We start from the raw sequence: 25,705 nt of genomic DNA on the forward strand, positions 1-25,705 counted from the left end.
GGAGATTTCTTGGAAAATTGGGAATGGAACCACCATTTGACTCAGCTATCCCTCTCCTCGGTCTATACCCAAAGGACTTAAAAAAATCACCATACTATAAGGACATAGCCACATCAATGTTTATAGCAGTACAATTCCCAATAGCTCAACTGTGGAACCAATCTAGATGCCCTTCAATAGATGAATAGGTTAAAAAAATGTGGCACATATACACAATGGAATATTACTCAGCAATAAAAGAGAATAAAATCATGACATTTGCAGGTAAATGGATGGAGTTAGAGAAGATAACCCTAAGTGAAGTTAGCCAATCCCAAAACACCAAATGCCAAATGTTTTCTCTGATATAAGGAGGTGGCTTCATAGTGGGGTAGGAAGAGGGAGCATGGGAGGAATAGACGAACTCTAGATAGGGCAAGAGGAGTGGGAGGGGAAGGAAGGGAGTATGGGGTAAGAAATGATGGTGGAATGTGATGGACATTATTATCCAAAGTACATGTATGAAGACACAAATTGGTGTGAATTTACTTTGTATACAACCAGAGATATGAAAAATTGTGCTCTAATGTGTAATAAGAAATGCATTCCGCTGTCATATATAAATTAAAAAACTGATTTTTAAAAAAATTGAGATTTCCAGTATGACCAACTAAATTCCTTATGGATCCAGTCCTTACATAGATAACTTTAATTATTTGACAAAATGCAAAAGCAGAAACACACTGGGATACCAAGTAACTCTAAGTAGAAAGATGGCTAAGCAAACTGTGATATATTCAAACAACAGAATACTACCAAGCAATAAAAAAGAATAAACTATACACAATGACATGGCTGAATCACAAAAACATGCTTAACAACAACAACAAATTTTTATGTAGCTGGGCAGTGGCACCTGCTTGTAATCCCAGCAACTTGGGATGCTGAAGCAGAAGGAGTGCGAGTACAAGGCCAGCTTGGGCAATTCATTGAGGTCCTGTCTCAAAATAAAAAAAAATAAAATAAAATAAAATAAAAATTAAAAAAAAAAAAAGGACTGGAGGTATAGCTCAGTGGTAAAGTTTCCCTGGGCTCAATCCTCAGTTCAAAAAAAAATTATATAGAAAAGTATGTATAATTTCTTTCCTATGAAATTCTGGAGGAGACAAATCCAATCTATGGTAGGAGAGAAAAATAGCACCAGTGATCATCCCTGGTGAGCATTATAAGCAACTGACTGTGAATGGGCACAAAGAACTTCCTGGACATCTGATGATGATTTTCAATATCTTGAAGATGTGCTTAAGTTACACAGGTGATTTATTTGTCAAAACTGAAAGTACATTAAAATTTTGTTGTGTACACATTTTACCTCAAAAGAAAAAAAAGTAAACAAATACTGAACTCTAATCAATGATATGTATGCTATGTATTTAGTATAGAAGTGTACTGATCACTGAAAATTGCTCTGAAATGTATTAAAAATAAGATGGGGGCTAGGGATATAGCTCAGTTGGTAGAGCACTTGCCTTGCATGCACAAGGCCCTGGGTTCAATCCCCAGCACCACAAAAAAAAAAAAAAAAAAAAAAGCAGGAATAATGAATGAATAGAGGTACATATAGATGGATCAATATGTGATAAAGCAAATACATAAAAATACTAATGGCCCAGGCATGGTGGCATATGCCTGTAATCCCTGTGGCTCGTGAGGCTAAGACAGGAGAATCATGAGTTCAAAGCCATCCTCAGCAATGGCGAGGCACTAAGCAACTCAGTGAGACTCTGTCTCTAAATAAAATATAAAATAGGGCTGGGGATGTGGCTCAGTGGTCAAGTGCCTCTGAGTTCAATCCCCAGTACCCACCCCCCAAAAAAATACTAATGGCAAAATCTTGGTGTGGTATAATTATTTGCAATAAAATTCCTTCAACCTTGAAAATTTTCACAATAAAATATGTGATATTAAAAAAAGAAAAGAAAATGACATTGGATTAATTTGGAACAAGTTCTATCAGATGAACATCGTTTCCTTTTTATCTTAATAGTATTAGTAGTAGACTGGTAATCAGAGAAAGATGACTGAGAATATATTTGGAACCTGATAAATTTGGTTCTCTCTCCACATTATGATCAAAGCAGAAAATAGGCTACAAAAATAATAATGATAAGTTATTACTTTAATCCAACATTCTTTGCTTGATTCTTTCTTAGTACTTTACATAAATTAAATTTTTGATCTCCACAACAGCCCAATGAGGTAAATTCTATTATTGTCCATATTTTACAGATAGGGAATATAAAGCATAGATCATTAGGTAATTTGCCAAAAATCACAATGGTTATAAGTGACTTGAGCCAGAAATTAGAATCCAAAAAGTTAGGGTTCACTTTCTGCTCTGAACCACTTCCCTATGATTGCTCCATTAGTTAACTTGTATCTGACAATAATATGAGAGATGGTATTTTTCTCAAGGTTTTGGATGTCATGAAACTGGGAACAACAGCAAATATATTACTTTACAGATTCATTATCCAAAAAGATGAAGGGACAGATAGAGGCCGCAACAAGATAATAATTCTATAGGGGTAGAATATAACATCCTGCATTTGAGTCCAAGCAACCAACTCTACCTCTAATGACAACACTAGTACATAATTGGTAAGAACTTGTCAAATGAATTGTGATTAAATGATAAGCTAGGGAGAACGTGGGGGGTGCTTTAATCAAACAAAAGGAAATATGAATTTAGGAAATCCTACAGGATATCCTACAATGTCCTAAAAGATAATTATGTTATATAAAAGCTGGTTAAATGAGAGCTCTACCAGACAAATGTCATGCAAAATTAGCCTCTGGGAACTTCCTAACAGACACAGGTGAACTGGGACAAGTTTGCGGAGAAGGTATGGGACTTAGGTCTGTACTACCTAAAACACAATGAAAGAAATTTTGAACATTTAACATGGAAAAAAAGAACTTCAATGAACATGGTAGCAAACTTTCAAAGGTAAAGTACTGTCATGAGAAAGAAGAATCATAGTTATTCTGTAATTAATCTTAAGAATTAAATAAAGCCAATTGATGCAACTTGCAGAAAAACAAATCCTGTATCAAAATAAGGCAGACTTTTCTAACAAATACACCCACAAAAAAAAAAAATGGGAAAGTATGGGCTCTCTCAGAGGAGTGTGACTACCCTAAATATGTCAATAAAACTCAATGAAAGGTTAGACCACATTAACTTTTATCCCTTTCAAATCTATGAAACTACTGTAAAATAAATGGTAGTTTGTATAAGGCTGTCATAAGAAGTTTTAAATGAGTTTAAAACAGTCATACTTGTCACCAAAATAGACTTGAGATGACAAAATTTAAATGTAAAGAAAAATTAGAAAATAGGAGTCATTTGTCAAGTCTATAAACGGGGAGAGCTTGAAGCCTAAAAGCTCTGGAAAAAAATTCAAAGAAAAGAATCCTGACTACATAAATATTTTAAACTGTTAAATACAAAGAATTAGAGGCAAATTTAAGCTTTGAAACTAGGAGAAAAACTTTATCTTATCTTTAATATACGGCAATATACAAGCCATAAGTTAGAGGTGACTACTTAAATTAAAATTAATTTAAATTGATTTTAAATTAAGTTAAACATTAAAAATTTACTTCCTCAATTGCACTAGTCATAATTCAAGTCTTAACAGTTCACTTTTGGCTAGCAGCTACTGTGCTGGGCAGTGCAAATATGGAACATTTCCATCACTGCAGAAGGTTCTCTGGAAATTCTGTTTAGATTAAACAGAACAATTAATAATAATTTAATGCAGGGAAGTCATTACATAAGGTAATAGAAGAGTTGAGAGGCCAAATGGAATGTTATAGCAATCCAAAGATTAGCAAGAGCAGGAATCCATTACCATCCCTAAGACAGAAGCACAAAGTGCAGAAGCCAAAACCCAAGGTCACCTGGATGAAGCAGGGACCACAGAAGGTGTCTTGGGTGAAAGGAGGAGACAGGATGAGAAAAAAAACCTGCTGAATACCACCATGATATAAAAACAGGAGGGGGAGAAATATTCAGACTTCCCTCTTCCTTCTACCCTCCAATCTCTTGCTAGCCCTTCATATGGTTGAACAAAGAGGATACAAAAAGCCTTGGAAACACAGCCTAAGGGGGCCTGATCCCTCTTACATGGACAGAACCAAGAAAGAGAAACAATCTGAGGTCAACAGGGTACAGCCCTGGTACAGGTACTTGCCTCACCATGTCCTCGGGTGACAGGAGGGGCAGAGAATTCTCTTTTATAAGGGCATTAATCCCATTCATAAGAGCTCATACTTATGATCCAATTTCCTCCCAAAGGTCTCACCTCCAAACACACCACATTGGGGTTTAGGGTCTGACATGAATTTGTCACATTCAGTGTACATACAGTAAAAATTTTAAAAATTAGGAGAAAAAAAATCCACAAATAACCAACATTTGAAAAACATCCAGCCTCAAAGTAATTAAGTATAATTAAGTATAAATTAGGATAATGGGTATGGAAATAAAATATTATACTAAGGGCTGGGGTTGTGGCTCAGTGGTAGAACGCTTGCCTCACACATGTGAGGCATTGGGTTTAATCTTAGCACCACAGTAAAAAAATAGGTAAACAAAATAAAGTTATTGTGTCCATGTATAACTAAAAAATATTTTTTTAAATATTGTATTAGGGCTGGGGATGTGGCTCAAGCGGTAGCGCGCTCGCCTAGCATGCGTGCGGCTCGGGTTCAATCCTCAGCACCACATACAAACGAAGATGTTGTGCCCACCGAGAACTAAGAAAAAATAAATAAATGTTAAAATTCTTTCTCTCTCTCTGTCCCCGTCTCTCTCACTCTCTCTTTAAAATAAATAAATAAATAAATAAATAAATATTGTATTAATAATAATTAATAATTTGAGGACATGGTGCTGATAAAGAATATGGCAAAAATAGATATACACTGCTGGGGGAGGAAATTTTCAAAATATTTTCAAAGAAATTAAAACAATTTTGCATTTTGAATTAAATTTTTAAATATTTATATTATTAGACCAACTAAATGTATTTCTAGGGATAAATTCAAAGTTCATAAAATCTGAATCATGAAAAAAAATTCTAGAAACATGAATGTTCATTGCAGCTTTATATAATATTAAAAAAATAAAACAACCTTAATGTCTGCCAGTAAATCAAAAATTAAGTAAATTAAGGTGTAGCTACCCACTATTCAAAAATAACACAGAACACTTATTTGCCAGCCATAATGACAAGTGCTGAAGATATAAAAAAAAAAAAAGACCAAAAGGTAGCAATAAAGTGATTTTTAACCATAGTAGTTATGAAGGATTTCAACAAAATTAGGACACATTTATGGTATGTCCTGTAAACAAGCTCAATCTAAAATTGAATGCACTTATGTAAAATGAAATATGCCAAAAGTTCATTAAAAGTTATTGCATTTGAGTGGTAAGTTTATGAGTTTATTTTCATCTCCTTTATATTGTTTATATTGTTTGAACTTCCAGCATTCTCTAAATAAATCAATTTTGCAGTTTTCCCTCACAGCTCTTAATCTAAACACTTGTAAACCTGCCACAATAGAGCCAACTTACCTGTTGCAATAATAAACTGCATTATTGGGATCCAATTCTATTGCCTGTGTGTAACAATCTACTGCAGCAGCATAATTCTCTTCTTTCATGTGGTTATTGCCTAAAATAAAATAATTGATATGGACAGTAATTACAGTACATAATAAAAAATACAAAGTCTAACAGATACATTTAATGCATAGAAACTACAAGAATATGAAGGTCAGCTACACAATTTTTCAGTCACACCAGAGACACACTGTATTCCTTAGTTTCAGTGGGATGGAATCATTTTAACAATGTGGCCTTAGAAATTAATGTTTGTATACTTTATAAAATCCAGGCTTCTGTGAGTTAATGCAACCATCATGATTATCTCATGGTGAAAATGAATCTCTTCTCACCTTATCTTCTTTTCTCTGTTCCCTTTTAGAGCTGCCTTGCTGGTTCCTCTCTAATAGCCATCTCAGTCTGGGCCTGATCTTCTACCTCTCCCTGTCAACACACTCCTGAGCAGCCAAGCTCTAATGCTGATGTAGATAAGCTGGTGAAACTAATTGTACTAATATGTTATTAGCAGATAATATTTTTATGTGCTATTCCTTCCAGAGATATAATCTTACTAAAAGGAGATTTTAGGAGATTAATTTCTAGGAATTTAGAATTTCAGACATAATAGCTACTCTACAGAGAGCTGATTTTCAGGAAGGGCAGATACATCTGGCAATAACAGCTAATTTAACAACTGGTCAGCAAAATATGTAAGAGAGTATCTCTTATATTCTGTTAAGTGAGGGGGTGGGGGAAGTATCCTGTGTATTTATAAGAACCAATGTTCAAAATTGAAAATATTACAACAGTTGGGATTAGGAGGAACAATTCCCAGCTCAGAGGCCTCTATGTCTGCTTCCAGCTTTCTGTAAACCAGAACTTCTCCTATCAATCAGCCTTTTTCTTTAGTTTGGGAGTTGGGGTACCAGGGATTGAACTCAGGGGCACTCAACCACTAAGCCACATCCCTACCCCATTTTTTGTATTTTATTTATAGACAGGGTGTCACTGAGTTGCTTAACACCTCACTGTTGCTGAGGCTGGCTTTGAATTCGCGATCCTCCTGTCTCAGCCTCCCACGCTACTAGGATTGCCGGCATGTACCACCATGCCCACCGAGGTTTTTTCTTAATAGATCATTAGATATTTAATAGAGGTGGTAGGATGGGAACTTGCAGAGAATAAGAAGGAAGATTAAAGGAAAGGCAGGTAGATAAAAGCATCCAAAATCATACAAAAGTTACTATAAATTAGGAATCGTCAATAAATATAAAAGATATATTGGATATACTGTTTCTTTTAAGAGTGATAAAGACATGATGGAAAAAGTGAACATAGATCTTCAAAATCATTTATTGATTAAAATTAAAAAAATGCTTCAATAGTCAGCTATTAGAAAAATCTGGAATGTACAAATCAAGTGTGCTAATTACTTAATAATTCAAGCACCATATACATGCATTAACAAATTTCAAAGAACTCAAGAATACTAAATATATGAAAGTTAAAATAATACTAAAAATTATTTTCCTCTTTTTGATTTAATATAGAGAAATATAAGATCCTAGGGTTCAAGTAGCAAATGCAGTTACAAGTGAACAGCCCTTACATTTGTTCTGGAAGTTTTACAAGATCGCTGCATCTTTTCATACAAGCCATACCTATACTGCCCACATGCCATTTTGTATTTCCAGGCTTCACATCTGTCACATTCATTTCTGCTTCATAAATGCCGTGTGGATAATTCAGTCTTGGCAGTGTAAACCAGAATCTCATCAACTCACAGTTACTTTCTCCACAGTTTACAAAGCTTTACTAAATAAACAATTTCTGTATGAAATACTTACCTTCATCTTTTAATTGGTCAGCTTTTCCCACATCTTCAGGCACTGAGTTTGAGAGGGGTAGAATGTCATTCTGAAATTAAATAAAAAATCAATGTACTTCTCTTTAGTCATCCCAGAGTATTATAAGTAATCTAATAATAAAATACCCACATTTTAGTAATTCTCCTGTAATTCCATTTCATGAACTCTAACATCAAAATAAAAGCATTAATATAAAAACTAGGGAAAATTCCTCTCAAATACTTATATTAGAATTATGAGCCAGGAGCAGTGGTACATGCCTGTACTCCCACCAGCTCGGGAGGCTGAGACGAGAGGATTGTGAGTTCAAAGCCAGCCTCAGAAACTTAGTGAATCTAAGCAACTCAGTGAGACCCTGCCTCTAAATAAAATACAAAAAAAGGATGAGGATGTAGCTTAGTGGTTAAGTGCCCCTGAGTTTAATCCCTGGTACCAAAAAAAAAAAAAAGAATATGAATCTGTTGAGTTTTTCTAAATGATAAAACAACTATAAATCAAATTTTTAAAATTCTGCTTTCCCTATACCCAGTAATCTCACCACTTCATGAGCAAGAAATTGAATTTGTACATAAAGAATGAGAATAGAAATATAATCACAGGATTATTTATAGTAGTGAAACTTTTGAAGCAAAATGGTCAATATCCTACCAAAGAGATATACCAAGTCAAAAATCAGTTTACCAAAAAAGAAAAATAGCATTTAAGATACAAACATTATCTGTGTACATGCTCATTCATGCATGTATACACATGTACATATTAAAAGCAAAGACTAGAAAGATGTATAACAAAAGGTTCACAGTAGTAATAAAGATAAAACTTTCAGTCTATCTTTCCATCTTGTCTAGATTTTTTAAACTATAAGCATATATTAATTCCATAAGTTAAAAACAGCATGAAATTTTTGTTTCGCACCTACTATCATCTTCAAATTTCTTTTGCATTAATAAAGTTCAAATGTAGGTGCTAATTAAAAACAAAACTCAGAAATCTCTTCAGTAGTACTGGGAACACAATTTTTTTTTCATTTTTGAAAGACTTTTAAAAATTGCATTATTTTCAAACATGACTCTAAAGTTCAAAATAAGCCTATAATTTTCAAAAAGGCATAATATGGAGTTACTATAACTATTTACTACATTTAAAATATACCTACTATTACCTTTGTCTTTAAACTAAAATTTCAATAAAACCGATAGCTCTAACACTGGAAATATACTTTGCAAAATTACTGACAAAGAATATGATCTTGTCCTTATGTTTTAAAAAATTTTTCTTTAGTAATCAGTTTTCCAAAGCATAAATACTGGAAAAATAGCACAGAAACATCATGGAAACATTTTATAAGTAAAGATCACTATTTAAAACTAGTTAAAAGACATACTGTTGCCCAATAGCATTTGCTTTTAGGGTTCCTTCCATTTAAAATCTCCCACAAGTCTAGGCAGTTTGTAAATTTTTCTAAAAAGTAAATGTTTAGGGTTTAAAAAAGACATTTTTAAAAATTTTAATCTATTCTGTCTTCCAGATGCTTCTCAACAATTTTAATAAAATTACCATAGTTTCATAATTTATAATTCTCATATTCATTGAATGAGCCTGAGAAGCTCATGATGTGGGGGCAAATGTCACATATTTTAAGTAAAGGTAATGAATTTACTTAGGATATGTATAAATTTTATGGTGGTGGGAGGCTGGTGGAACAGAAAAGCAATATCCTAAAATTAAAATGACAGAACATTCAAGTACACTTTGGTGAGACAAATAATTTCTTTAATTATAACACTGATGATGCTGTTTCAGCTAAGTTTTAAACTTTTTCTTCAATGCCCTGTTAACAAATACAGAATAAAGTCACAGCTATAAAATAGGACTCCTAAAAGGTGCTAATATCACATTATTACTGCAGAGAGACTAATGAGCTAGTTGGGTTTTTTAAATGTTATTATATTTTTTATACCTTTATTTTATTTGTTTATATTAATGTGGCGCTGAGGATCAAACCTAGTGCCTCATGCATGCTAGGCAAGAGCTCTACCACACAACCCCAGCCCCAGGAGTTAGTTTTAATAAATATGTTTTTAAAATATTATATAACAAATTTCTCATGATAAAATGCAATCTGAGAGAGAGAGAAAAAGAGCTTTATTCAAACAGAATGTAAAAGTCAATTGGAGCTTTGGGAAAGGTTAAAAAAAGAAGTTCAGATTTCTTCAGCATGAAGTCAATGGTGACAGTAGCTAAAGTGTGAGCAAATTCAAGTGCTGTCTCAAGCACAGGCCTCAGGCACCTGGGAATAAAAGAGGTCTACTTCAGTCACAGTCACATCCAAGTCACTGACACAGGGTTCCCTCAGGAGGCCAGAGCCCAGATAATAAAGAACCTTAACAAAAGGGAAAAAAAGGGAGTTCCCTGTGAGGAACACAGAGACATGCTACCATCTCCTCACATCATGTCATATAAATAAAATTCATCTGTTGGATGACTATATCTATGACTGCAATACTCTTTTGCCAAGTTTAAAAGGAGGATATAGCTTACTGTCAAATTAACATCTTCACTGCAATTCTAAGAACTCTTCTTCCCAACAAATGCTAGAAACAGAGCCTGGAAAATCTAGCTAAATGTGATACTGTCAGCAGTGTCTGTTCCAAGCTAAACCTATACTACTGGTGTCAGCCTCACTCCTGAATTCTTTATTATGTACTAGAAAGAGTTAGAAAAATAGGAGGAGTTCACGAGGCACTGAAATAGAATGAAAAACAACATAGGAGGGCACTCTGAGGCCCTATACTCTCTAACCTGAAATTTTTCAAACAATGCTATGGCCTATGTTTCCTGAAAATTTGGACATTTCAGACATCAAACTTGAGTTTCAGTCTCAGTTTTGCAGAGTGACCCTGAACCTTCTTTCTCTGTTTATTATAGAGTCCCATCAATGATCAAATTTAGTGAAACTTGCTTTAGAAATGATAATTTAATTTCAGATTAATCTATTTCTGCATAGTTGCTTTCCAGACCTTAAAACTTTTAATTTATAGTCCATGTTTTAGGGGAATGTCAGTTCAGATATCAGAAATCTAAAAATACTCATACTGTAAAGGATTTTTAAAAGTCAGCCAAGATATATCATTAAGTAAAAGAAGAGGATGAGAATAGCTACTAATATAAAAAAATCTAAACCATATTAAATCTGTTAAAACTATCAGTTCGTTACTTATAGACCTGGCCCCTCATTGATAAACAATCCAACATCAAATTATAGTCATACTTACATCAGTTACTAATGAGAAAACAATGACAACATACCTTACAGAAGGAATTTGTGAACATTTCTGTCAAAGGCTGTGAAACTGCTAGATGTGTATCTTCTGAGCTGATCTTAAAAACTGTCTCCAAGCACTGAATTGCAACTTGAAACAAATTTTAATAGTGAAAAAAATTAGCAACTTAAAGAAAGAAATGATGATAGCACTGCACTCTGTGGTAATCAGTATTTATGATCACAGAATATACGGAAAACTAATTGGTTCAGCTGCATACAAATTTCTGTTTATAGACCAGCTATTGAGGGGAACAAAACTTGATTTCTTATGTCTCACTAAAAGATAGACGTTATCTAGAATATAATTTCTGAATATACATATTACCTCAAATCTTGTTGAAGGCTATCAGAAAAAAGAGCAAATCAGCAACAACTAGCTCTCCACTACTAATATCTAATTAACCATTGTGTCTTAATGCCTTGAACAAAAAAAATGATCAGTTTTTAAAATACAAGAAATAGAATTATCAATCTGATTTAAAATTGTAAAAGAAATAGTCCCTGACACATAATAATTAAATATTAATCCTAGTATATGTACATGAAGATAGGTCAGTTTTAAAAATCCATTCATACATGCAAATTTACCAAGTGCCTACTATGTGTAAGATGTTATTCTAAGGTGGTGGGGAAACTTAACAGAAGTAAACTTAACAGAAAAAAAATCACTGTCCACATGATGAATGGTTAATAGAAGTAGGGGATAAACACATTAAGTAAAATGTACAGCCTGTTGAATGGTAGCAGGTGCCTCATTTATTTTTGGTGTAGGACAGGAGAACTCATTGAAACACACTAGGTGCTAAGACATGGTGAGAGATGATGTTAGAAAAGCAAAAGAATTTCGTGCATTCAGAAACAGTAAATGAACAATACATCACAGAAGTCCAAATTATATAGATCCTTTAAACAATGACTAAGTAACATGAGGAGTCATTACAACATTGCAAAATTTTAAGTACAGAAATGATCAAATCTGACATATTCTTTTTTTTTTTTTTAAGAGGCGGGGCATGTACCAGGGATTGAACTCAGGGGCACTTAACCACTGAACCACATCCCTAGCCCTTTTTATTTTTTATCTGAGAGGGTTTCTATACTAGCTTGCTTTAGACCTCACTAATTTGCTGAGGCTGGCTTTGAACTTGCAATACTCTTGCCTCAGCCTCCTGAGCCACTGGGATTAGAGGCATGTTTTAGTCTCTTTCTCACTATTGTAACTAAAAGATCTGTCCAGAACAATTTTAGGGAAGAAAAAGTTATTTAGGGGCTAACAGTTTCAGAGGCCTCAGTCCCATAGATAGCATTCCTTGGGGTTCGAGAGGCAGGACATCATGGCAGAAGAGTGTGGAAGAGTGAACCAGCTAACATGAAGATCAAGCAGCAGAGAGAAAGAAACTCTACTCTCCAGATACAAAATATAGATCCCATAGCCATGCCCTCAACCCACATTCCACCTGCCCCCAGTTACCACTCAGATAATTCCATCAGGGAATAATTCACTGATTTGGTTAAGGCTGTAACCCAATCATTTATCATCCAAACCTTCTTGCATTGTCTCACATTGTCTTTTGGGGGATACCTCCTATCCAAACCACAACAAGGCGTGCACCATCATGCCCAGCAAATCTGATATAGTCTTATAAGATCACTAGTAGTGGGCTGGGGATGTGGCTCAAGCGGTAGCGCGCTCGCCTGGCATGCGTGCGGCCCGGGTTCGATCCTCAGCACCACATACCAACAAAGTTGTTGTGTCTGCCGAGAACTAAAAATAAATATTAAAAAAAAAAAAAGACCACTAGTAGTTGTGTTTAAATATTCTAAGAAGCAAGAATAGAAGAAGGCAGACAAACGAGGGGTGATCATAATATAACAGGCAAAAAAAGACTTCATTCTAACTAGGAGTGACATCCGTGGAGATAGTAAGAAGTGGACAGAATTTAGACATATTTTGAAGATACAGCCAACAAGACTTATTGATTATTAGATAAGTGTATAAGGAAGAGAAGTGTACAGAATAGCACCCAATTTTTGGCCTGAGCAAAGGAAAAACTGTAGCTGCCATCACTGAAATAGGGAAGTTGTGAATAGAACAGATTTTAGGTGGGAGGATCCATTTTGGCAAAGTCAACTTTAAGAAGTCTATTAGACTTATAAGTGGAGATATCTAGTAGAGCAGTTGGATATAAAAATTTGGGGTTCAGAAGAAAGGTCTGGATTAAAGGTACAAGTTTGAGACATTTCAGCATATAAATTCAGGATATTTCAGGCCAATGAGCTAATAATATCACTGAAGAAATCACTGAGTGTAAATAATGAAAAGAAAATCAAGCAGGAAGAGAATCAGGAAAGGAAAAGATAAACAATAAGACAGACAAGATATTATGCACTATCCTGGAAGTTAAGGCAACAAAGTATTTGGGGGCAAGGGAGAAGAGAGTTATCATCATCCTTATTAATGTCAGCAAGCAAATCAGATAATGACAGAACTGCCCAAGGAACCAAACAACATAAAAATCATTAATGACCTTGATGACAGCAGTGTGGAAAGAAAGAAGTAAAGGCCTACCTGGATTGGACTTCAGAAAGAACAGAAGAATTAAAGAAAGCTGGTACAGACAACTCTCTCAAATGGTTTTGTTGCAAAGGGAGATAAAACTAGGCAACTATTTTAGGGGGAGGCAGTATGACAAGAATATCTGTTGTTTGTTTTACCTTTTCCTTTTTCTTTTTTTTTTTTTTTGTACTGGAGATTAAACAACTGAGGAGCACTTGTCCACTGAGCCACATCCCCAGCCCTATTTTGTATTTTATTTAGAGACAGGATCTCACTGAGTTGCTTAGCACCTCACTTTTGCTGAGGCTGGCTTTGAACTACAATCCTCCTTTCTCAGCCTCCCTGCCACTGGGATTAAATGCATGTGCCACTGCGTCGGCTTGTTTTTATTGTTTAAAGAAAAAAAAAATAATGGTAAATTTATGTTCTGATGAAAATGAGAGTAAAAAGTTAGAACTTGAGGTTATAAAACAAAGATGGTAGCATAACTACAATGATGTGCTGGATTGATTGAGATAGGATGGGATCTAACATGGCAGTAGAGGGGTTATACTGAGAAAGGAACATGGATGGTCCATCTAGGTTATAGCTGGTCAGACAGGCAAGTACTAAGAATATGTGGGGCTCCCTTTTTCCTCTCTCTGTCTCTGTGTCTCTCTGCTTCCTGGCTGCCATGAGCATATCACAGCCTTCTGCCATGATGTCCTACCTTACCTCAGGTCCTAAAGCAATGGAGCTAGCCAACCATAAACTGAAATCTCTGAAACCCTGAATCAAAATAAACCTTTGCTCCCCTAAGTTGTTTTTCTCTGGTATTTGTCACAACAATGAAAAGCTAACTAATACAAGTGGATTCAAAGAATTTGGGGGATAGGGATTCTAGAAGGCATGAGTTAGAAAGACTGACAGATGTGAAAGTGTTTAAGATAGAGATTATGAAAGGAATGCAATTTTTGGAAATAGTAAGATTTAGGGATTTTCAGGATTTATTTATCTAAAAATAGCCAGGTACAGTGGAACACACTCATTATCCTCAGGAGGCTGGGACAGGAGGATAGATTTAGGGAAGGGTTTCTCGATCTCATACTGACATTTTAGAACAGATAATTCCTGATTCACAGGGGCTGTCCCAGGCTTTATAGTGTTTACTGCCATTCATGGTATCTAATAGTATATGCCAGTAATATCAGGCCCTGAGGTTGTGATAACCAAAAATGCCTTCAGACTTTGCAAAATCACTCAAGTTCAGAACCACTGGCTTGGATTATAACTACGTGGTTGAGATCACTGAAGGAGAAAAAGTTAAGAACTGAGAATTGAGGGAACTGAAAGAATCATGTATGAATCTAGCAGAATTGCCAAGAGTTCAGAGAACAGTAGTACTTGAGAGAGTGACAAGGAACAGGAACCACAACAGTTAAAAAGGAAGCAGATGGCTGGATGAAGTGGTGCATACCCGTAATCCTAGCAGCTTGAGAGGCTGAGACAGGAGGATTGCAAGTTCAAAGCCAGCCTCAACAACTTAGCAAGACCCTAAGCAGTGAGACCCTGTCTCTAAATAAAATACAAAAAAATGGCTGGGGATGTGGCTCAGTGGTTAAGTTCACAGAGTTTAATCCCTAGTATCAAAAACAAAAAACAAGCAAACAAAAAGAAGAAAGCAGATGGAGCTGAACACAATGGAGTGTGCCTGTAGTCTCAGCTAAAGGTCAAGGCAGGAAGATCACTTGGGCCAGTTGTCTGACACCAGCCTGGGCAATACACCAAGACCTCATTTCAAAAAAATAATTAAAAATAGCCAGGTACAGTGGTACACACTTGTAATCCTCAGAAGGCTGAGGCAGGAGGATAGCAAATTCAAAGCCAGCCTCAGCAACTTAGCAAGGCCCTACGCAACTCAGAAAGACCCTGCTCAAAATAAAAATAAGCAGGGCTGGGATGTGGTTAAGCACCCCAGGGTTCAATCCCTGGTACCCAAAATAAAAATAAAAATGAAGCAGATATCGGTAGATGACAACAATTAAGAGGAATGCCTGACAATCTAATAAGACAAAGCTGATGATATCACCAGTTCCTCAATAGTGGTAAAGTTGGCACTAGAATGGAGCCTCCTTTCCTAGGGCTTTTTTAAATGTCTAGAAGGTGGGCAGACACCTTCACATGATTTTGTGATCAATTAAATTAGACTCACAGTCAAAAATAGGGGTCAGTCACAAACAATTGGCACTATTTCTGACTGCCATATATAACAAACAGCTGAAGGCACATATTTTTGGCTGAATACCAGTCTAAAAATAGGAATGTAACATCTTGGTTTTAAAAATACTTTCAGTTTTCTTTCCAGCCCTTAAAAATATTATACTGCCTTTGATTAGAAAAACATCATCTTTTACTAAATGATTGCATTTACCTATTTGCTATAGAGTAAACATAACAACATTTTCCTTAGATAACCAATCACCTTTCCCTTCATACAGTCTGACCATGAAGGAGAACAAAAAGACCTTAATATTACATGGACTGATTTGCAGTGTTCTCCAACTGTGCATCACCTGCTCCTCTCACTGCCACCTGGAAAGACATCATCCCACCAGACTGCAAGCAGATTTAGAGCAAATGCCCAATTTTCATCCCCACCTCCTTAAAGATATTTATAAGGGAAGTACTCAAAATTAATAGATGTGTCCCTTATACAGAAGCAGCAGCTTCAAGATTGGAAATTCAAACTATACTCTTATATATTAAGTTCCCCCAGAGTACTCTCATTGCAATAATTAAATCGTTAGGCCACAAGAAAGCCAGGTTCACTGAACTTCCACAAGCCCATATGCAGAATTCCATCTTGTTATGTTTAATACTGAATTTAAAATTTTATAATGCATAAACATGAAGCACAAAGATGGTGTCAAGGAACCATATGATGTTATCATCTAAGTCCTGCTCAACTGTATAGATTCCTGAATCGAAGATTTAAAGCTAACACAAGACAAGGATGAAATCTTCTCACTTCAAGTCCCAAAATAGGCACATGTCAGAGCTCACCAATGGTATAATTATTTAGACTTTTATTTAGTATGATTACAACAACTAAGGTATTTTTATGAGTTATTTCTAAACTGGATACTTTGCTATTAGAAAAAGAAGAAAACAAAATCTTCATCATAAGAACTAGAAATAAAACCTCAGTTTTGTCACATATCAGCTGTAATGTTACTTAAAGCATCTGGTTTAACTGTCTCATCTGTTAAATGGGAATTATACTAACTTAGTCAATGTGAACAAAACATTCCCTATAATATGAATAGCATAGTTCCAACACAATAATTACTCAATAAATGAACAACAGCGCTTTTATTTTGTTGTTAATTAAAACAAACTTCAGAGGATGGAAATAAGATACTCTTACAGATAAGCTTCTCCACTTGAAAGATCAACAAAACATTCTGATTTTTTAATAACATAAAAGTTGGGGTCAGGTATGATTGTGCATGCCTGTCATCCCAGTAGCTTGGGAGTTTGAGACAGTAGAATCACGAGTTCAAAGCCAGTCTCAGCAACTGCAAGGTGCTAAGCCATTCAGTGAGACCCTATCTCTAAATAAAATACAAAATAGGGCTGGGGATGTGGCTCATTGGTTAAGTGCCCCTGAGTTTAGTCCCCAGTACCAAAAAAAAAAAAAAAAAAAAAAAAAAGTTGGGCTTAAAGCTATTTTATTATTTATTTATAATTATAAGACAAATAAAACAAAGACTGGGAGCCTACCTTCCAAACTTTCTTGTTCATCAGAAGTATAAGCATCCATCTGACTTTGTTCCCGTAAGAAACGAATAACTGCATAAACTAGGTGCTTGATAGATGACATTTTAGGACCTTAAACACTTCCTTGATAAGAAAAATGAAAAAATTGAGCTAAATTATTTTAAAGAATCATTTAGGGGGCTGGGGATGTGGCTCAAGCGGTAGCGCGCTCGCCTGCCATGCGTGCGGCCCAGGTTCGTTCCTCAGCACCGCATACCAACAAAGATGTTGTGTCCGCCGAGAACTTAAATTAATTAATTAATTAATTAATTTAAAAAAAAAAAAGAATCATTTAGGAAAGTTATAAATAATAAAGGAAGGATTACATATTACATTAAAAGTAAAAAACAGCCTAAAAATAGGAATGTAACATCTTGGTTTTTAAAATACTTTCAGTTTTCTTTCTAGCCCTTAAAAATATTATACTGCCTTTGATTAGAAAAACATCATCTTTTACTAAATGATTGCATTTACCTGTTTGCTACAGAGTAAACATAACAAACATTTTCTTTAGATAATGAATCACCTTTCCCTTCATGTAGAAATCCCCCTAAAAGGCCTTAGTACTAAGTTGAGGGGCATTTCATCCTGCTGATAAGATAAATGAAAACACTGAGCTCCATTATTTTAAAGAATCAAGAAAGTTATAAATCACCTTTCCCTGCACTACCTTGAGCTCTTTTTATAGAGTCAAGAGAGCACAAAGTATTATTATGGTAATTTATTACATGTTTTAATTTAAACCCAGTAATATTAGACTACGTTAAGTTTTCCATCAGTAATGTTTTTCAAAATACGTATAACATAAGCATAAACTTTCACTGTTATCTATATGGTATAGATACAGGAAAGGAATACAAATATAGATGTAGAAATCCCTCTAAAGGCCTCAGTACTAAGTTGAGGGGCATTTCATCCTGCTGACTCAGAAGATGCTCCTTGTTGAACATCTTCCTCTGGATCATGAGTTTTTAAAAAGTACTAATAATTTATGTTCCAGCTACCTTCATAGGTTGAGAGTCATTTGCTGAGGAAATACACTTAAGAACGGTTGTTCAACCATTGAGTGTCATTCTTGATAAAGGGCATTTCTATAATCCACGTACAAGTCAAGCAATTATTGCCTAAACCGATGGTTACTACAAACCCATCAGCGCTGTCTGCAGTAACTGGAAGCCCCCGGTCCTGTTCATTCACATGGAATACTATTGCATTCAAACAGTGGCGCAGGGCCAGCCAGCATTAATGGCTTATTTCCACTAAATCGCATCATCCATCTGCTCCCCAGGTTCCCTAATTCAAAGCCAGGGTGTGGTAACGCCGCTAGGATGTTTATTATTTGGGTGCTTATTTTAAAGGCGAACCCAGCCTCTAGGCCATGGGGTATTACAAATTCTAAATAAGGCCCCAGGACCGAAGGTGAAAACAGATCGGAAAGACGGGGCACCGAAGGGAAAGGAGATGTGTAACCCCCTCCAGGCTTCTCCTCCTACCTCTCCTCAGGGCACATCCACCTCCCACTGCAATCCTCCTTCCCTCCGGTTACCGGGCCTCGCCTCGGCTCAGACGAGGTTTGCAGCGGGTGCGCGGTGCAGGCCTCCGTCTGGAGCTGCGGGAGACTCACCCTTTCCAGACAGAAGCCCCTTACCAGGCAAGAGGACGCGAGACGACGGCTGCGGGCCCCGGGGCGTTCGTAAGTCGGGCCGCTGGTGCCTGGTCCTCAAGGCTGGAGCTTGGCTCGGGATCACAGCACTGGCCGGAGTCGCCCAAACTTCCCGGCTCCCGCGCCGCCGCCGCCGCCGCCGCCCCCTCAGCCCACCCGGCTGCGCGCTAGGCTCGGAGCTGCTGGGTCTCGCCGGTTCCGCCCCGGGGGCGGTGCAGGACGCGTGGGGCGGGGAGGGGCGGGGCGCAGGGCGGGCCGGGGCGGGGCGCGGCGCGGGGCGGGCCTCCGTGGGCGCCGGCGTGGGGCTGCAGCACGTGGGAGGGCGCTGGCAGGCCAGCCGTCGCCGCGGTTCCGCTGTGGCCTTCAGCGCTAGGCCCACTCTCCGCTGCCGGGCGCCCGCCTCGGTCGCCCCCAGACCTCAAGACCACGCACCCGCTGCTGCCGGCCTCTCGGCGTGCCCATGATTGCCCGGTGCCTTTCGGCTGTGCGAGGCCTCCACAGGTACTTGCCGTGCGCGGGTTAACCTTGACCATGGTCAGGGTGGGGTCTTCTGCCCGGTTAATGCCAGGCGCCCTGGAGCAGGCTTTCCCCTCCCACGCACCTGGGAACCCCACCTCCTCACCAAATGCCTGGGCGACCCCTTAGGGACACCTGACGTGACTACCTGGGGTCACCTTTCCCTCCGGGATTCCCTCGAGAGGACATCCATTCCCCTTTGTTTGGGACTGCCTTTGCCGCAGTCAGCTAGACAGGTCACAGACTCAGCCGAAAATGAATGCAGAGAGCTGGGCTAGTTACGAAATGCTTTCATTTTCTCCCTTACCCAGAACTGCAGACCTGGCATTGAAAGTGCAGCAGTTGTAGACTTAGGAATAACAATTCTCATTTGCCCCTCATTCACATCATTAGCATTCCAGTCGTTTAACATATACACAGGAAACCGCTTTGGTTTTGCCGCCTATTTCCGTCCGTGCTTTTTAATTTCCTTTTTATTTTCCTCCTCGCCATAAAACAAACATTCTGCCTCTTGTCAGAACCTATTGACTTGGCCCCAAAATTAAAGCTGTTTTGAATTGCTTCCTAACCACACCCCTCACAACAGACCAGTAGCAAGATGGTAAAAGAATTAAATTCTTTGCATGAATGCACTGGTTTTCGGAAACAATGCAGCCACCACCCCCATACCCAAATCTGACCAGAACTGTAAAGCCAAATGAAGTTTCAATTAAAAAAAAGGAAGGTGTGTTTTGTCCTCGTTGTCTACAAAACTACTTTGGAACATGTCATCATTTAAGCTTTGTACAGTTTTCTATTGTCCATTGCCACTCAATTGTGTGGAGCTTTGTGTTGCTCAGTCTTGTGGAGTTATTGTGCATCCAGGGTACAATAGTAATTATAAAGAGTTAATGTGATGATTGTGAACATATTTTAGGTTGTCCTTTTTTTTTTTTTTTTTTTGCTAATCTCCACACTGGAAGTGGTATTGCTGGCTAATAAAGTTATACCAACAAATGAAGATCTTTACATAATGCAGGTGTAAGGAGAGAATAAGTTGTCATTTAAGAGAGTTCTTAACCTTTTTAAGTCTCAAGATCCCTTGAGCTCTCAAAAATTGTTAAGAACCTAAGATTGATTTGGGTTATATCTGCCCTATTTACCATATGATAAATTAAAGCTGTAACATTTTTTTTCAGTATTTATTAGTTTATAAACAGTAATAAGTGTATTACATGCATAAATATTTTGTTTAGCCATTCATCTGTCAGTACACACTTGGATTGCTTCTGCCTTTTGACTGTTGGATAATGCTTTGTGATCATTGGTATGTAACTATGTTTGAGTCTGCTTTCAGTTCTTTGGGATATATACCTAGATGTGGAAAATGCTGGATCATATGGTAATGCTGTGTTTAATAATAATCATTCTAGGAATGTGATCATTTTGAATTTTTGCAAAACTAATGTGTGGCAATACAAGATAGCTGGATTTTTACATTTGCTCCTGCATTAAATTTATTTTACTTTTTTGTTTCGATTTAAGAAGATGAGGAAAATCCCACCCATACTCATGCAGTTGGAAAGAGGAATTGTTTAATAGCTTTTTATCACATCAATTTTCAACAAATGGTAGTTTGAAAAAGTTTAATTGCAAAATGGAATCTGAAACTATGTCAATGTGTTTTTCTGACTGTTACATTAAAATTCACCGGGGTATCCTAAATCTTTTAATGAATCTTCTACCCTTCTTTGATTTTATAACATCAAACATGGTTCATTTGGAAATTAGTGGTTGCCTTGTTCTATAGATCTTCCTAATGTTGGCATATTCCATTATATAATATCGAACAGTCACATTCCTTAATGTCCTTATCAATCTTAGAAATGTTTTTAAGTGTTGGAAAGCTGTCAAGCTCACATTGCAGAAAGAAATTTCCAAACTTCTAATGTTCATTTGAAAGCTAGAATTTCATCATTAGCAACACATACTGTCAAGTTTTTTCCCTTGAAGTGACAGTCTCACTTTGTTACATTTTTTTAATTTAAATCACTTTGTTACATTTTTGACAGAACTTCTGCCAAATATTTAAGTCAGAATAATCATGATTTGTCTGAAAGTAGTTTGATCAAGTAAAAGTGGTGCTCCATTAAAAAAAAAAAAAGAAAGAAAAAGAAAGGCAGTTTTAGTTCACAATTCATTCAGTTGCACAAGTGCATTTTATTTGGACAACTGTTGTACTCAGGTGTACAACAGAAATGCTTTGCATGTACTAGTATTCCTATACATTAAGAGCTGAGATCTCATAAAATTCATAATTTTTGCTATTTTATCAAAAGACATTCTAAGTGAAACTGACATTATTATTAGCATGAGAGTGAGGTGGTAAAAGAATACAACTACTAATACAGTTTGGTGCCACTGCTTTGATTTGTGCTAAGGAGCCAATAGTTTTTTTCCATCATTCCTTTTCATCATCAGTACAAAGTCAATACAGTTTTTTAAAAAGTTTTTTAAAAAGATGCCTTTATTGGGGCTGGGGATGTGGCTCAAGCGGTAGTGCGCTCACCTGGCATGGAGGCGGTGGGTTCGATCCTCAGCACCACATAAAAATAAATAAATAAATAAATAAAGATGTTGTGTCCACCAAAAACTAAAAAAATAAATATTAAAAAAATTCTCTCTCTCTCAAAAAAAAATGCCTTTATATCAAATATTTTTAACTTCTGACTTCTTGAAAAGGCCTCAGGGATCTATCCCATACCTTTACTCCCAAGATTTGTGGACTACTTTTTGAAAACTGCTGGAATGTGCTATCCATTTTCTTTTCTTTCTTTCTTCCTTTCTTCCTTTCTTAATATATTTTTAGTTGTACATGGACACAATACCTTCATTTCAGTTTATTTTTTTTTTTAATATGGTGCCGAGGATTGAACCCAGCACCTCATGCATGCTAGGTAAGTGCTCTACCACTGTGCCACAACCATGGCCCCTCTTTCTTTCATACATATGTATATATACGTATATATATATATATATATGTGTGTGTGTATATACATGTGTATATATATATATATATATATATCTTTATATGTTTTTTTAGTTGTCGGTGGTTCTTTATTTTATATGTAGTGCTGAGAATCACACATGCTAGGGAAGTGCTCTACAACTGACCACAACCCCAGCCCCCAAATTCTTTCTTTAAGAAAATATGTAAAAAGCACAGAAGCTGTTGTTAGAAGCTGGTGATCTACCATGTTAAACTGACTATGTTGTTATTTCAGGGTATTTATTGCAGTTAATCACCATATACAGTAGTCCATGATTTAGGGCTTAGGTGACTTAATCACAGAATCTACTCTTTGTTTCAAAGTTTGTATCCTCCAAAAAAGGTTAATATTGGACAACATGGCCTCTGTGTTCTCATGTGTTTTTCCTGTTCTGACACTGGGGAGTTCATTTTAGCGTGAAAATGAACTAGGCATTAACTAGACTTTTGTTTAACTGACTTAGGTTTTCCCTTGGGTGTTCCTGTTGGCAGAGCTGCTATACACCCTTCCCAAGGTCATCTTTGTAGCCAGGATCAAGCCAAATTTCTTGAGAATAAATAGACTCAGGATCTGAGGATTGGTTGTAGTTGCTGTTCAGCTAACTTTTTGACCTTAATCATTCACTTCATTGTACCTCTCTCTGGTTCTTTATTTTGCAAAATGAAAAGAACTAAACTAAATTATATCTAAGCTTTTTTTTTTTTCCTAATTCTATGTTGCTATAGCAATTAAACCAGGAGAATTTGCCTTCCACCCTCGGCCTGATTACACAGCATGTGAGCTCAGCAAAATTTAATGTATATCACAGGATGAAGGATGGATGGCATGGTCAGAGAAAAAAATGAGAAGGGCTATTCAACAACATTAAGCCCAAATTATAGATGTAATAACCCTAGTTTTCTCTTTCATTAAAAAAAAATAGCTTGGTTTGGTTTTTAAAATTGTGACAGCAATATAAGTTTTAATAGGAAGTTAGAAATAATCACAAACAAAAGAAAATATTAAAAAGATACACAGTCTACCCAACCAGAAAAACCAGTTACTAATAGCTTCCAAAATATCTTCTGTCTACAGCTTATTTTTTCTTTTTTTCTTTTCTTTTTTTCTGGTTGTAGATGGACAGAATCCTTTTATTTTATTTATTTTTTTATGTGGTGCTAAGGATCAAACCCAGTGCCTCACGCATGCTAGGCAAGCACTCTGCCACTGAGCTACAGCCCCAGCCCCTGTATACAACTTTTTAAAAAACAAATGAAATGGCCATACTTATGATTTTTAATATAATATAAATATCCTTCCATAATATAAATGACTACATAGTCCATATATTCATATATGACATTTGATTAATCTCTATCTTTGGACACGTCAACTATTTCTAACTCCTTGCTATGGGTAATGGTACTTAGATAAACATTCTTATTAGGCTTTTCCAAGTCCTTAATTATTTTCTTAATAAAAATTCCTTATGAGTGGTATTGGCATATTACAGGGCATATAAATCTTGTAGGTCTTTAGTACTTTTTATCATATTCTTCTCCTAAAATCTCACACAAATTATACTGAAACAGCATAACATGTAAGTGTAGTAGTTTGCATATTTGATACATAGTTTCTAAGCATTTCAGTATTTTTTATCCTTACCAGTTTTATAAATAGAAACTTCTCTTAATGTTCATTTCCTTCCATTTTTTTGATGGTTTATTCAATGGGTATAATTCCTTAAGAAAAATTTGGGAATGTGATATAGAAACTAAAAAAGTTGTTTTCTAATGCAAAAATTTATTCATATAGAAAATCTTAGGGCTGTGGTTGTGGCTCAGTGACAGAGCACTTGCTTTGCACATGTGAGGCACTGGGTTCGATCCTTAGCACAACATAAAATAATAAAATAAAATAAAGGTATCATGTCTATCTACAACTAAAAGAATATTTAAAAAAGAAAAATCTTAGAAAGTAAGACAAACTTCAGTTTTTCATAAGTTTAATACTATTTGTATGTCTGACTGTAATTAAATAAAATTGAGACAGTTCCCCTAAATTCAGTGGGCGTAAACTCCAAATTTTAGGACAATGGTGCTAAAAAAAAATAGTCTAATAAAGAAAGGGTTTTAAGTTACAAATATCAAAAGCTAGACTGTGATTATTTGTAAAAAAAAAAAAAAACGGATAAAACAAAGATGGAAATTTTGTTTTTTGTTTTTGGTTGATTTTTTTGCCACTGAGTTTGGTCAGAAACATCCTGATACTTACTCAAATTTAAATATTATCTTACCTTTTGTGAAGACAAAGCACAGGGGCTGGGGATGTGGCTCAAGAGGTAGCGCGCTCACCTGGCATGCGTGCTGCCCGGGTTCGATCCTCAGCACCACATACAAAGATGTTGTGTCCGCTGAAAAACTAAAAAAAAATTTTAAAAAAAGACAAAGCACAGCACTTCCTGGGGAGAAATACCTACACTGAAGCTGCAAAGAACCAAGCAAGTTTGCTAAGAGCCACAGCCAAGTAATATGATGCATAGCATTTTTGGTTGAAAGGTGATGCCAGCTAGCCATTGAGATGATATGATTATGTTAAGATTTGCATTCATATGGATATTGGACTCCTGCTGTTCACCTAGGCCTGCTGGGACTCCTGGAGAGTTCCCATTGGTTGGGGAAGTACAGTAGGAGGGAATTCCGGGGGAGGAAGTTCCTCTGGGGTTCTGGGAGAATGCTGCGTGAATGGATCGGCAATCTTCCCGGGCGTGTACGGGGCATTGGCAGCAGTTTCAAAAAATAAAGTTTGTTCCTGCTTGAGTGGCTCGTGATTTTGTGCCCAGCCAGACTGCGGCACAAGTTGATGTTTATTGAGTACCTGTGTGTATGTCAAGTTCTGCACTGCACAGGATATGTAGCATAGTAGTCTAGGCTATAGGAATGTAGAACCAGCCTGCCTGGGTTTGAATGCTGGTTTTGCCACTGACTAGCACTGTGATCTTAGGCAAAGTTACTTATTTATGTCTTTTTTCCTCATCAGTAAATTGAGAATTTACTGGCAACTTTCTTCACTGATCAGATATTTGAGTATTTATTATGTTTCTGAGGGCCTTCTACATCCTGGGATGTAGCAATGAACAAAGCAGACAAAAATCCTTGTGTTGATGGAATTTACATTGTAGTGGAAGAGACAACTAAAGACAGTATGTGGTATGTTAAATGGGCAAATGTGCTAAGGAGCAAGAGTAAAGCAGGAAGGGGGATACTCGGGATTGATGGAAATGAAATTGTAGATAGTTATCAGGAAAGGCTCACTCA

General features: G+C 36.5%; 2 protein-coding genes across 7 annotated transcripts in view; one reads left to right on the forward strand and one right to left on the reverse strand.

Annotated features, from left to right (window-relative positions):
- The window catches only part of Sgtb (small glutamine rich tetratricopeptide repeat co-chaperone beta), a 45,643-nt gene extending 26,582 nt beyond the window's left edge, over window positions 1-19,061 (reverse strand). For 4 of the 6 annotated variants that reach the window (XR_013343796.1, XM_026390831.2, XM_026390829.2 and 1 more), the window contains exons 1-5: window positions 18,850-19,061; window positions 17,166-17,285; window positions 10,831-10,934; window positions 7,501-7,570; window positions 5,624-5,723 (exon numbers count right to left, since the gene is read on the reverse strand). Coding sequence is in view for 5 of the 6 variants with exons in the window: in XM_026390831.2 (XP_026246616.1) it covers window positions 5,624-5,723; window positions 7,501-7,570; window positions 10,831-10,934; window positions 17,166-17,265 (374 nt within the window). In the remaining variant the exon portion in view is untranslated. Of the gene's footprint in view, window positions 1-5,623; window positions 5,724-7,500; window positions 7,571-10,830; window positions 10,935-17,165; window positions 17,286-18,694; window positions 18,764-18,825 lie in introns of those variants that run through there. The other 2 variants (XM_026390827.2, XM_026390828.2) reach the window with 2 other exon arrangements.
- Window positions 19,062-19,136: 75 nt separating this feature from the next.
- Nln (neurolysin) overlaps window positions 19,137-25,705 on the forward strand; it is a 101,595-nt gene continuing 95,026 nt past the window's right edge. Inside the window, exon 1 of the mRNA XM_077800350.1 lies at window positions 19,137-19,365. Coding sequence (XP_077656476.1) covers window positions 19,325-19,365 — 41 coding nt within the window. The 5' untranslated portion in view covers window positions 19,137-19,324. The remainder of the gene's footprint in view (window positions 19,366-25,705) is intronic.

The sequence above is a fragment of the Urocitellus parryii genome, chromosome 1 (assembly GCF_045843805.1).
Source record: "Urocitellus parryii isolate mUroPar1 chromosome 1, mUroPar1.hap1, whole genome shotgun sequence".
Taxonomy (NCBI): domain Eukaryota; kingdom Metazoa; phylum Chordata; class Mammalia; order Rodentia; family Sciuridae; genus Urocitellus; species Urocitellus parryii.